Raw genomic sequence first — 13,271 nt, 5'->3', positions numbered from 1 at the left:
TGACACCCCAGGACCTTGAGCCGCCTTGGGACCCTCAACCACCCTGGGGCCTTCCGCTGTTCCTTCAGCCCTGGTCACCCCAAGAAGTCTGGACACCCTGGGACCCTCAGGTACCCCAGGACTTACACCCAGGACTTTCAGGAGCCTCAGGACCCTCGGACACCCCAGGACCCTCCATTCTCCATCTCCCACCCCATCCCACTCCCCCAGACACATTTTTCCCCGGGAACTGGGGACCATCACTACCTCTGGGGATAAACGGGGCTCTGGGGTTGCTCCTTAACCCCGACCTCACCCTCCCGGGGCAGGGAAAGCTTGGCCCCCGTTATTTTCCCGGTGCATGAAGGTGGTGGGGTGGCTCACGGGTGCGTTGCTCCCCCCGTGGCCCCCGAGCCCGCGGGGGAAGGGGGGGTGAGACGCCGCAGGATTTTTTGGGGGGAATCCCCCCTTCCATCTCCCCGTCCTTGCTGCTCTCCCAACTTTAGGGAGACCCCGAATGTGGAGGAAGGCTCGGGGAGCAGAACGGGGGCCCGAGAGGCCCTTCCCCACGCGGTGCCGGCAGCGGGGGAGGGCCGGGGGCACAATGAGCCGCTAATGTCCCATTAACACCTCCTGGGGACACCGCCTGTCCCTCCCCCGCACCGACCCCTCCTCCTCGGGTCCCCTCCCGTGTCCCTCCAGGCCTCCTCCCGCCCCCCTTCCGGGACGGTCATCGCCACGGGGCGGTGAGAGGCAGAATGTTGATGTCTGAGGCTAAAATTGAGACGCATTTACACCCCCAAAAAGCTCCAGGCTCCGAAGCGCTCCGGTACCCGCAAACATCCCCGATGAGCCCCCCGCCCCTCAGGCTGGGAAAGAGGGAAACCCCCGGAAACGGCGATTTTCTGTCCCCGGGGCCGCGGGAGGGCTGTGCGGGATGCGGGCGGTGCTGTCAGGGCTGCGCTGCCGCAGAGGACCCCGAGAACAGGAGCGGGTGTCCCGGGATGGGGGTCCCCGAGAACCGGGGGTGCGGGACCCCCATGGGGCGGTAGTCTCGAAACTCGAACTGGGCCGGGGGACCCCGACCTGCCCCGCACGGGGCCCGCAGGAGCCAGCCCGGGATCGGGACCCCAGATCCGCCCCGGGAGAGAGGACCCCCGGGAACATCGGGGATGGGGGGTCCGGAGGGACCCCGAAATGGGGGACAGGGGGCGGGGCCTACCGTCGGGGGCGGGGCCTGTCTGTCCGGAGGGGGGGTCTCCCTGTCGGGGTCTGTCATGAGGGGCGGGCTCTGCTATTTGAGGGGGCGTTCTCTCGGTCGGGGGCGTGGTCTAGCAATACAGGGCGTGGTCTATAAATCTAGGGGCGTGGTCTTGCTAGTCGTGGGCGGGGCGTAGCGTTCAGTGGGCGTGGCCTGCTAGGGCGGGGCTGTCCGGGGCGGGGTCGTGCGCTTCCGGGGCGGGGTCACGGGGCCGACGCACCGGCGGGGCGGGGCCGTGGGCGGGGCCGGTAGCATCTGGGGGGCAGTGCCGGTAGTACCGGCAGGGCGGTGCCGGGGGCGGTGCCGGGGGCGGTGCCGGGGGCACCGGCGGGGCGGTGCCGGTAGCACCGGCGGGGCGGGGCGGGGGGCGGTGCCGGTAGCACCGGCGGGCGGAGCGGGTGCGGCCATGGCGCTGAACCTGGCCAAGAACGGGCGGGCGCTGCAGGAGGCCTACGGGAGCGTGGTGGCCGCGGGGAGCCGCACGGACTGGTGCGGGAGGGGCGGCGGGGCCGGGGGTCGGTCGGGGCAGGGGGGACGGGGATGGGTGGGGAGGCGGGGGCTGGGAAGGGCTCGGGGGGATGTGGATGTCTGGGTGGGGGATGGGGGTGCAGGGCCATCCGAGGGGGTGTGGAGGGGATGGGGGGGTGGGAGCGGGGGGAGGGCCTGGGAAAAATACGGTACAGCTGGGCCGGTGGCTTTGGGGGACATGGGGGGTGTTTGGGGTGATGTGGGGTGGGTGAGAGGGGCGGTGGGGGGCTCAGGGGGTGTCTGGGGGGATCAGGAGGTCCCTGGGCTGTGGGGTGGCAGGTCCCTGTGGCGCTCTGCACCTCGGAAGGTGCCGGGGTGTGTGAACATCCCAGATAAGGATTGTGCTGGCTAAAAATCCCATTTCTGCCTTAATTTTAGGGCTCTGTTCACCTATGAAGGCAACAGCAATGACCTGCGAGTGGCCGGCTCCGGAGGTGAGGATTCTGGGGACCATCCCCCTGTTTCCAGGGGTCTGGGGGGCTTCCAGGGCTCATCTCACTCACTGTACCTGCCTGAGATGTCAGGGGGGTTTAATCTCCGAGGCTGTTTTGGGGTGCCCTTGGTGGTGGGACAGGGTTGGGAGCTGTGTTGGGGTGTCTGGTGGGATTTCGGAGTGAGGAATATGGAGCAGAGCCTCACTGCCAGCTCTGCTTCCCCTTTCCTGCCATTTTCCTCCTTTCCAGGGGATCCAAAGTTTGGATCCTGGCTGCTCTTTGCATCCCTGAAGTATTTTAGATCCTGGATTTAGGCAGGGCCACATGATACTCCAAAGCCATTCACTCAGCTGGGGCTCCCTACTCAATGCTCTTAAAGCCCCTCATGTCCAAGTCCCTTCTTCCTGCAATTCTTTTTTATCTATTTTTTGTCTGATTCTCACCCAAACACCCCTGGCTGGGAAGCCGAAGCCTCCAGGAAGCAGCGCATCCAGGCCGGTTTCCCCACGCTTGGGATTTGCATCCTCTCATCCCTCCCTAGCTTCTCCCTTGATTTCCAAGTGCTTTTCCCAGCCTGTGGAGCCCTGTGGAAGTTTCTGGTATGCTCCACGGGGTGTGGTGGAGCCCAGGGAGCCAGGGGTTTGGTGCTGGGGGATTTTGTTGAGGAAGACTCTTGCTGAGTCCCAGATGAAGGTTTTGGGGAGTTTTGGGAAGCTGCAGAGGGTGTGCCCCGAGCTCCCCCCGGCATTCCCTCTGTGCCAGCTCTCACCAGCCAGCTTCAAACTTCCAACCTTCAACTTTCCTGCCGGGTTTGGAGCCAAATTTAGAGCCAAATCATGCATATTTAATAGGGAGAAGGAAATGATCTGGGTGATGCTGCAGAACAGAGTGAGCTGTGTCGGTCTCTTTGCTCCTGCCAGGGGTGGTAAGGACCAGTGGCTCTTCTCCCACTTTTCAGGGCTCAGCCAACCCAGCACAGGAGGAACTGTGGTCTGGGAGAATATTTTTGAGATGAGAGTGTGCATATTTGGTGGTTTTCCTCCTTTCTTGGTAGTTTATGGGTGTAGTGGGAGCGATGCTGTTCCCTTTCCGTTGCCCCTGCCTGAACCCTGTGTGGGGTTTTCCCTCTGGGGCTCACTCCCAAGCCCTCAAAGCAGCACTGAGACCACTCTAGGTGGGTGTAACAGGGAGGGAGGCGTTGAGGCAGGAGTTTCTCCGTGGTGCACCAGCAGGACCTTGCTCTATGCTTCCCTTTTGGTTCCTTCTCTACTTCCATCTTGCAAAGCAGGAACAAGGGTCAGCCAATTCCTCCACCACTCCTCAGCCCCATTCCCCCCCTCACGGAGGTGTTTCTGAGCATGGTTTTGTGCAGGAACCTGTGGACAAAACTGGCAGCTGCCTGATCTCATTAAAGCTTCTAATTGATCAGGGAGTGTGAGCAGCTCCTTCCTCTTCTCTCTCCTGGTTGAGATCCAGGATCTGCCCATGTGGGGCTTGGGAAGGCCTGAGGAAGAGGAACTGGGTGATGAAGGCTGCTGGGGATGGGAGGGGGTGGGCAAAGGCTGGGGCTTGGCTCCCAGGTGATCACGTGGGTGATAAATGGTCAGGTTGTGTGTTTACAGAGTAAACACAGGCTCCGAGCCTCTCTGAGCTACCACAGCCCCGCACCTAATGGGGAAAATCTCCAGGGAGCAGAGCTGGCATGGGTCTGGCTGCTCCCATCATGCACAGAACGGGCTGGACTCACCCCCTCTCCTTCCTCCCGGGGCAGATGGGGGGCTGGAGGAGATGGTGGAGGAGCTCAACAGTGGCAAGGTGATGTACGGCTTCTGCCGCGTGAAGGATCCCAACTCTGGGCTGCCCAAATACGTCCTCGTCAACTGGGTGAGTGGGGACAGCCCTCGTGGCAGCTGGGAGGGAGCTGCAGCCAGGCTGGGACAGCTGGGGACCAGCCTGGAGAGGAGACAGCTCCAGGGAGACCTTGCAGTGCCTTGAGGGGCTCAGGCTCAGGTCCAGGTGCTGCAGCCCTGGATGCACGCCGGGGGGCTCAGGTGAGCTGCTGGTGTCTCCTTGCAGACGGGTGAAGGTGTCAATGATGTGCGGAAAGGAGCCTGCGCCAACCACGTCAGCACCGTGGCCAACTTCCTGAAGGTCTGACCCTGCTCGTGCCTTCCTAAGGCAGTCACTGGCTGCTTTGGGTGGGAGGGACCTGAGACCATCCCCCTCTACCCCCCTGCCACGCTCAGGGACATCTTCCAGTCGACCAGTTGCCCAAAAAATCCCTCTGGATGTTTCCTCCTTCTCAGCAGAAGCCCTTTCCTTCCCTTGGGAGCTCTGGGAGCACAGGCAGGACCTCCCAGGGCAGGGTGCCTGCAGGTCTGGGGGCTCCCAGAGTGACCCCCTGACCCCTGTCCTGGTTCCTCCTGCTCAGGGGGCTCATGTCACCATCAATGCCCGGGCAGAGGAGGACGTGGAGCCTGAGCTCATCATGGAGAAAGTGGCCAAGGCCTCCGGGGCCAACTACAGCTTCCACAAGGAGAGCAGCAAGTTCCAGGACTTGGGGCCCCAGGCTCCTGTGGTGAGTTGAGTCTGTGAGGGCTTTTGGGTGCCTCTGGGTGTGGGGAAGGTCTGGGACCTTCATCCCATCATGGAAGGGGCACCCTGGCCATTGGCACATTAGTGGAATGTTCAGCCTGGGGAAAGGAAGGGTCCAGGGAGCCCCTTCTGTGCCTGAAGGGGCTCTAGCCCATCCAGTCCCATCCCTTGCCATGGGCAGGGACACCTCCCACTATCCCAGGTTGCTCCAAGCCCCATCCAGCCTGGCCTTGGACACTTCCAGGGATGGGGCAGCCACCTGTGCCAGGACCAGCAATTCCCTACTTTTGGCCACGTGCACATCGCTGGCCTCACCCAGCCCTCCTTTAAATTGTAGGGCACAGCATCAGGTTATGGGGACTTCTAAGGGAAGTCCCAGACTGTGCTGATTTGGGCTGATTTTTGACCAAAAAAAATGCAAGAAAGGTGGTTTCTCTGTGTCTTGCTCAGGGCTCTGTGTACCAGAAGACGAACGCGATGTCTGAGATCAAGAGGGTCAATAAGGACAATTTCTGGGCCAAAGCAGAGGTGAGTGAACGTGTGCCTCGGAGCACAAAGTGTTTGGGTTTAGCTGGAGACTATTCTCCAGTCTTACTCCATGTCTGGGAGCTGGGGAGTCCTGCCTGGAATCAGGGATCCAGAGCGGCTGCCTTGGGGTGCTCCGAGAGGAGGGGCCGAGTCCTGAAGGGGAAGGTGCTGCTCCTTTATCTCACCTGGATCTGGCTCAGGGCTGCTGGGTGGGCTCGGGGAGGGAGGGCTGGGATGCACCCTGGCCCTCCTGGCCTTCCCAGCTCCCAGCAAACCCCAGCTGGGGGAGGAAACTGGGTTTTGACTCTGCGAGGGCTGCTCCCTCTCTCCTTCCCTTTCACCTTGGCTTTTATGGGGTTAAGCAAGAACATGTGAACCTCCTGACTGGAAAAGTGCCCTGGGATCCACCACCAGCCCCAGGGTGCAGAGGGCCAGGGGGTTCCAGGCGCTGGCAGCAGGACCCCTACCCCTGTGAGCTCAGCAGCCCACGCCTCGGTGCCCTCTGCCCTCAGAAGGATGAGGAGAATCGGCGGCTGGAGGAGAAGAGGAGGGTGGAGGAGGAGCAGCAGCGGCTGGAGCGCGAGCGGCACGAGCGGGAGCTACAGGAGGCGGCGGGCCGGGAGCAGATGTTTAAAGCCAGATCCAGTGAAATCGAAGCCCAGAAGTGAGCGGGGTTTTGGGAATCGGAGCCTGTCCTGCTCCCTGGGGTCCCTGTGGTGCCGGGTGTGCCTGTCACTGCCTCTCTGAGCTGCCCCCACTCCAGCAGAGTTTGGTCCTTAGGGAGTGGTGGATTCCATGCGTTTCCTGCTGCTGGGATTCCTGCAGTCCCAGGAAATCTGCTTTAAGAGAACAGATATGAGGGGGTCTTACTCCAGTTGAGGAGGGAACATCTCCCTGGCTAACCCCCAAGGAGTTTGGCTGCTCGTCCAGCATCACCCCTGAGTTTCCCTGCCCGTGGATCCTGCTCCAGGACTCCTCTCCCTTCTGCTTCCCAAACTCTTGCCTGGCACCCGTGGCCCCTGTTCCTGGGGTGTCAGACGTCCAGAGAGCTCCAAGCCCCACAGGGACGACTCCATGAAAATCTGCCCAGCTCCCATGTAAAGATGCTCACGTCCATATTCCCAAGGAAGAGATTTCCCTGGAATGATCCCACTTCTTGGAGCAGCTCCTGCTCCTCTCCTCAAGGGTGACCTGTAGCACCTTGTCTGGCCCTGAAGTGAGGGGGAGCATTACCAACATGAGGGATGGCTTTAAGTGCTATTCCCAAGGGCCTGTAATAGTGGGATGAGGTCTCAAATCCTCAGTTTTAACCCATTTGTCCCCACAGGAGACTCCAGCAGCAGCAGGAGGCTGAGAACAGGCTCAGGGAGCAGCAGCAATGGGTGAGCTCTGGTGTTGGCCCCAGGCGAGGTTTATCCATGGTGGAGGGGACAGGGCAAGTGGAAATGGCCTCAAATTGCACGGGGGAGGTTTAAGTTGGATACTGGGGGAATTCCTTCATGGGAAGGGTTGTCCAGCCCTGGCGCAGCTGCCCAGGGCAGTGCTGGCATCCTCATTCCTGCGGGGCTGTAACAGCTGTGTGGATGTGGCAGTTGGGGACATGGGTCAGTGGTGGCCCTGACCGTGCTGGGGAGCAGCTGTGCCCAATGCTCTCAGAGGGTTTTCCCAACCAAAACCATTCCACAACTCCATGACACCGCGTCCCTGCTCCCAGCCCAGAATTCCCGTGTCTCCCTCCCGGATCCAGGGTTTCCTCCTCATCCCCCTCCCATCACAGCTCCTGGGGTCCGGAGGGGGCTGAGGGGGGCAGCAGGGACGTGGGGGGGCAGATGGCTCTGGCAGGGGTTGGAGGGGGCTGGTGAGGGCCGGAGGGTGGCTGGTTGCCCAGTGTCGCCCCGCGCCACAGAAGGAGCGCGTCGAGGAGTGCGAGGCACGCAAGGGCGTCAGGAGGAGTGAGTCGGTGGAGAAAGCCCAGGTGAGCAGCTCCCCCGAATCCCCAGGGATGGGGGGGGCTGCCTCGGCCCTGCCCCCTGTGCTGCTGGCCCTGACTGGCCGTGTGCCCCCACCCCGGGCAGGAGGCAGCCACACTGATCGCACAGAGAGCCGTCAACCCCCGCGACATCTTCAAGCAAAGGGAGAGAGTGGGGCCAGGGGACACGGGGCTGCCAGCACAGCCAGGTACGGCCTGGGGACACGGGGGGGTGCTGGGGGCAGTCCCAGGCCCCACTGGGTCTCTCTGCACCTGGGGCAGCGATGTTGCGAGGCCACGGTTGCAGCTGACAGGTCTCAGCACACTGATGTTCTCTGCTGTGCTGTGTCAGGCTCCAGCCAAGCTTTAATCACAAAGACAGCAGATTTCCAAACTCTGATTCTCCTTCTGAGCCTTAAAGTTCTTGGTTATTTTGTTTTTTTTTAAATTAGAGTTCAATCTGTTAACACCACTGTCGCAATCTATCCTGACTGAATGAAATTTTACCCAAATTTTTGCACTGCCCCAGCCAAGCAGAACCTTGTGCTGTTGGAAGAGCCTGATCTGATCTCTCAGATAGAAATCAGGAAGTTTGCAAACCGGAGCTGAGAGCAGCTGAGGAAGTAGCTGTGATGGGCACGTGACACCCCTGGGTGACTGCCTCTGCCACCTCCACCTCCACCTCCTCCTCCTCCTCCTCCTCATCCTCCTCAGCCCAACCACCTCCAAAGCACCTTGAATTAATTCAGAATAATCACTTTCACTTGGTGATAGGAGCATGAATCCTACTTCCTTGAGCAGGCAAGCCATGGGTGGGAGAGGAGGGAATGCCACGCTGGGAAAATGTTTTTTTTTTTGATGGTTAGACATTATGAGGAGAGACTGACTTTGAGGTGTTTCATTAGGATTTGATGGTTTTCATGCAGGAAAGGGAGATAAATGCCCTGGAATTGATCAGAGATAAAGGTAGGCAGGAGTCTTGGTGCTGGTAGGGCTTGTCTGGGAATCCTCCTCAGCTTTTGTTTGGTTTGGAGGTGGAGATGAGGAGATACCAGCTCAGTCACCTCCTGCCACAGGAAATGCACTGGCAGAAACCAGTTTGCATCATCCCCTCCCAGTCTGATGTCTGTGGACTTCTGGGTGCTCCAAAAGTCACCATGGAGAGCCAGAGGCAGGGCCCTCCAGCTCTTCCTCCTCCACAAAAATCCTTTAATTTAATTTTTTTTTTTTTTTAATTTTTCCCTTGGCTGCTGCTGTAACCAGTTGCCAAACTTGTTCTCCTAAACCGGGATTAGAGCTGGAAAATCCTGCCTGGGATGGTGCCCCAGCAGTGTGTGGGTGCACAGCCAGGCTGGGAGCCCCCTGCCTGAGCAGCTCCTGCAGCCCCCTCCTCTCCTCTGGCAGGGAAGCTGTGCAGCCCGTTCCTGCAGAAGGAGGTGAACTCGGTGCCCAGCCCTGCTTCCCCCAGCCGGGACCTCTGGGGGTCCCCGCCAGCCTCCCCAGTGCCTGCAGCAGGTATGTGCTTGGCTCCCTGCGCTCCCCAAAGCTTTTCTCCTCCTCTTTCCAGCTGGATCTCACAAAATTTGGCATTTGGAGGCCGGGCATGGAGATTCTGTTTGGTTTTCCCCTGGGCTTTGTCTGCAGCATGGGCTGAGTGTGATGCTGAGGATGAGGATGGTTCCTGCTTGTCCTCAGCTGCAGGCTCAGTGCCTGAGGGACGAGGATATCTCCTGCTGGAATTCAGGCTGGAATTTGGCTCTGTGCACCCCCAGCCTCCCTCCAGACCTGCCACAGGGGCTTGGATAGTCAGGCTTGCCCAGCTGAGGTGGCTGCACCCCCGTGCAGGGGTTTCCCTGCTCCAGAGCTGGCCTGGATTGTTTCCTTGTGGCACTGAGGTACACAGGGAATGGCTCCCACTGCCAGAGGGCAGGGCTGGATGGGATATTGGGAATTAGGAATTGTTCCCTGGCAGGGTGGGCAGGCCCTGGCACAGGCTGCCCAGAGCAGCTGGGGCTGCCCCTGGATCCCTGGAACTGCCCAAGGCCAGGCTGGACACTGGGGCTGGGAGCACCTGGGACAGTGGAAGGTGTCCTTGCCATGGCACTTCCCAGTGGTCTGGGGAGGAAGCGATTCCAGGGAAGGGCTGGCTGTGCCCAGAGGTCTCCCTGTGTGTGGCACTGAGGGCTGGCATGATTCCTTAATCATGGAATCACAGATTGGTTTGGCTTGGATGGGATCTCAGAGATCACCTAGTTCCGCCTGCCCTGCTGTGGGCAGGGAACCAGGTTCGTGCTGGGGTCCAGCTCCAGTGTCCCCAGGCTGCTGTCACCACTAGATGCTGCTCTTGGCCAGGACCTCTGCTCCAGCCCTTCCCCTCCATGGGAATTTTTCCATCTTGAGCGAGTTTATCCCTTCCCTGTGTTCATCCCTTCCCTGTCCGAGGTAGATCTCTCCTTTGTCCTTTCCATCGCTCCCCAACGTCCTGCTTGCTCCATCCCTGGCTGGACAGGGGACCCGGGGGATGCCCAGCTCACAGCAGGAACGTGGTGTCACTCCAGCCTGGGCCAGGTGAGGGGACCGGGCAGGGTTTTGGTGACAGATCCCTTGTTTCTCCTCAGGACGAGACTCTGGATACAATTCTGGTGTGCCAGGGTCCCATGTGGAGGAGAATCTGTATGAGGAGCCTCCAGAGCCCATGGCCATCTACGAGGAGCCCCCCCAGGTGAGTTTGGGGATCCCAGATCTGTGTGGGAGAGCGTGGCTTGTCCTATCCCTAGGACGAGCCTGGAACACTTTCCTGAGCTGAAATCGTAGGAAATGGCGAAACCCCAGAGCTCAGGGGTACTCAGGATGCACCTGGGTGGCAGAGGGGTGCTGCTGTGTCCCTTCCCAGTGCTCCCAGTGGGAGACACTGGTGCTGAGTCCCTGGGACCCCTCCTGCACCCCAGGGCTGTTGTAGCTGTTGTCAGCACCACATCCCAGAACCGCTGTGGGGAGAGGATCCATCAGCCTCTTCCAAAGCCCTTTCTCCTCCTTCTGCTTCTCTGCACATGTGGACCAGTGGAGCTGGCAATCCCAGTCATTCCTGGTGCACTCCAGGGCTCTCCAGTGGCTCCTCGTGGGGTTGTGCTGCACTGCCATGGGGCCCCTCTGGTTTCTTCCGTGCTCACGCAACCATCAGCATTCCAAGCACTTTCTCATTCTGGAAAGGTCCAGCAGGTTCCAAAGGATTCTAGAGGAGATGGGCTCAGTGATCCCCTCAGCCTTTCTTGAGGAAAGCAAACCACAGCCAGCTCAGGCTCCAGCAGAAACGTTTCAGAAGCTGGAGCTCGATCTGTTGGGGGATGAGCCTGTGTCTGCAGCAGGGGTCCCGAGGGATCCAAGGGGTGTCTGCCACTGCTCTCTGGTGTTTCCACTGGGATGGGATCCCAAGGGACAGGGATTGATGTTGAGCCAGGTGGAGACGTGGCCCCCTTGGCTCTTTGGCTAAGAGCTGGTTTGCTCCTGTGGCAGACATGTGGCACAGCTTCCCTGGAGCCCAGGTTTTATTCCAGAGGGCACCTGGAACCTCCAGGCAGGGGTTCCCAAGCCTCGGGGGCTGATGGACATTCCTGGGCACTGGACACTGTTGTTCTCTTCCCTCCCACTGCTCTCCTGGTAATTCCTGCTCTCCTCTCCTTCCTGAAGGAACAAGTGGACGATGCCAAATATGACTACAGGGTGGAGTACCAGGAGCCTCTGGACCTGGCGGGGAAGGGGCTCTGTGCCCGGGCACTCTATGACTACCAGGCTGGTGAGACCCTCAGAGCATTGCCCCTGTCCTGTCCCTCCATCCCTTGTCCCAAGTCCCTCTCCAGCTCTCTTGGAGCCACTTCAGGCTCTGGAAGGGGCTCTAAGGTTTCCCTGGAGCTTTCTCTGCTCCAGGTGAACATTCCCAGCTCCAGAGCAGAGGGGCTCCAGCCCTTGGAGCACCTCCATGGACTCCCTCCAGCAGCTCCACATCCCTTGGGAGCCCCAGGGCTGGGGTGGTTCAGGTGCTCTGAGCCCGCTCCCCTCTCTGTCCACTTGCAGCTGATGACACCGAGATCTCCTTTGATCCTGAGAACATCATCACCAACATCGAGATGATCGACGAGGGCTGGTGGCGCGGCTACGGCCCCGACGGCCACTTCGGGATGTTCCCGGCCAATTACGTGGAACTGATAGAGTAGGGGGGCTGCTGGGGGGCTCCAGAGCCCTGGGACTGCTCCAGACCCCGAGACCACCCAGCTCCTGCCTGACTCTTCCAAACGACACATGGCTTTTTCTTCTTCTCTGTTTCTCTCTCTCTCATTGAAGTGCCATTCCCCAGCCCCTCAGCAGTGGGGCCCCCCAGGCACTGCCCCCCTGTCCCCCATAGCTGCCCTTGGGTGGGTGAAGGAAGGGTCTTATCCCACCCTGAGCACGCAGCGCTGGTCTCCCCCTCTTCCCTCGGCTTTGGAATGGGAAGGAGGGCGTGACAAATCCCTCATGGGAATTTTCAGGGAACAAATTACCTCCCCCCTGTGCTCCCTCCCACCCCGTGACCTTGGACCTGCCGCAGCCATAGTGGAGAAGCCACTTTCCCAATTTTATTTCGTTGGAAAAGTTCATCAGAATAATTTTGGGATCCTGCAGGGTCTGACATGACCAGGACAGGTGAATCCTGGCCCTGTTCCCCACCACCCTGAGCACACTCAGCTTGCCGCGTGTGATCCTGTGTTCTCCTCCCTGCTTTCCCCACTGTTCCCTTCCCTCATCCCAGATATGCTCCGGATATTTGAACTGGGAGTGAATAACCTCCCCTGCAGCGCAGATCCAGCCCAGCCAAGTGCGTGGGACCCCCCTCCCCGCCCCCAAACTCACTGTGAACAAGGAAAAGCCCAGCCCAGCCCCTCCCTCTCGGAGTTTCCTGCCCCGGTGTCACTTTAGGAATAGAAGGAGAGAAAGGGTTGGGGGGTTCCAGCTCACCGACCCCTCTTGCAGGTGCTGGGGGACATGGTGGCTTCTCTGAGTCCCTCCCCCGAGCTCCTCCTTCTCCCTGCTCCCCCCCAGGCCCTCCCCAGAAAGAATAAAAGGGCTTTTCTTTGGTGATGGATGTAGCAGGATCCTGGTGGGAACTGGGGAGGAATGCCAGGGGTTTGGTGTCCATAATGCTGGACACTGGGAGGTGCAGGTGGGGCCCCCTCAGCTCCCGGCAGGCCTTAGCATTGTTGGACAGTGAGTCATGGCTGGGGGGGCCATGCGTGTGACGAGGGGGGGTCACGCATGTGACGATCCTGGCGGCCTGAGCTGCCACGTGGCCCTGCCACCACCGGGGCCCAGGGAGCCTGCAGGGCCGGGCAGGTGGGGGACAGCCAGCGCACCCCCAGCATCACCCCCTGTGCCCCAGGGGCCACCTGGGCGCGCACACAGCAGCCTGATCCTCAACCCTGCAAGCAGGGGGGCTGGGCTGGGGCCACGTGTGTGTAATGTGTGTGCAGAGTGTGTGCTTCCTCTGTGTGCATGCGGTGCATGTGCGGGGAGCCCTGGGCACTGCCAGCCCCCAGGCACTGCCAGGCATGTGTAGGGTCCGTGGGCAGCGTGTGACCCATGTGGGTGTGGGATCTTGTGTGCAGTGTGTGTTCCGTGTGTGATCTCATGTGCAGTGTGTGTGCCATGTGGGATCTCATGTGCAGTGTGTGTTCTTTGTATGTTCCATGTGGGATCTCGTGTGCAGTGTGTGTACAGGAGGTGCCGGGGTACGGGGGCACAGGCGGTGCTGGATACGGGAAACAGGCGTGTGCTGTGTGCCCGCCCGTGCTGGGAGCGCGGTGTCGGTGCCAGCCCCGGGGCCAGGCACGTGAGGCTGGGCTTGTGGCACCGGTGTCGTGCTGGTCCCCAGGCCCTGCAAGCCAGGCCCCTCACGGCGCCGGTGTGGGCTCAGTACCAGTCCCAGGCAGTCCGGTGCCGGTGTCCC

The 13,271-nt window shown here is 60.5% G+C and overlaps 1 protein-coding gene across 1 annotated transcript; it reads left to right on the top strand.

Moving 5' to 3' along the window:
* The first annotated feature begins 1,635 nt into the window (after positions 1 to 1,635).
* DBNL (drebrin like) lies at positions 1,636 to 12,406 on the top strand. Its single transcript, XM_054000527.1, has 14 exons — positions 1,636 to 1,729; positions 2,147 to 2,202; positions 3,974 to 4,086; positions 4,279 to 4,353; positions 4,634 to 4,780; positions 5,248 to 5,325; positions 5,838 to 5,989; positions 6,653 to 6,707; positions 7,232 to 7,300; positions 7,401 to 7,503; positions 8,699 to 8,809; positions 9,913 to 10,016; positions 10,982 to 11,087; positions 11,366 to 12,406. Exons 1-14 carry the CDS (start codon positions 1,647 to 1,649, stop codon positions 11,503 to 11,505), a joined length of 1,392 nt encoding a protein of 463 aa, XP_053856502.1. The 5' UTR covers positions 1,636 to 1,646; the 3' UTR covers positions 11,506 to 12,406.
* The last annotated feature ends 865 nt before the right edge of the window (positions 12,407 to 13,271 follow it).

Source organism: Vidua macroura, chromosome 28 (genome assembly GCF_024509145.1).
Source record: "Vidua macroura isolate BioBank_ID:100142 chromosome 28, ASM2450914v1, whole genome shotgun sequence".
NCBI classification, from domain to species: domain Eukaryota; kingdom Metazoa; phylum Chordata; class Aves; order Passeriformes; family Viduidae; genus Vidua; species Vidua macroura.
Note: the sequence above shows the minus strand (reverse complement) of the source record. Positions and strands in the feature narration are given on the sequence as shown.

Excerpts from the sequence above, each read along its gene's own strand:
- DBNL (XM_054000527.1), top strand. The coding sequence starts at position 1,647 with ATGGCGCTGAACCTGGCCAAGAACGGGCGGGCGCTGCAGGAGGCCTAC. Across the intron at positions 1,730-2,146 it reads GCGGGGAGCCGCACGGACTG|GGCTCTGTTCACCTATGAAG; the intron begins GTGCGGGAGGGG and ends CCTTAATTTTAG. Across the intron at positions 5,990-6,652 it reads AGTGAAATCGAAGCCCAGAA|GAGACTCCAGCAGCAGCAGG; the intron begins GTGAGCGGGGTT and ends TTGTCCCCACAG.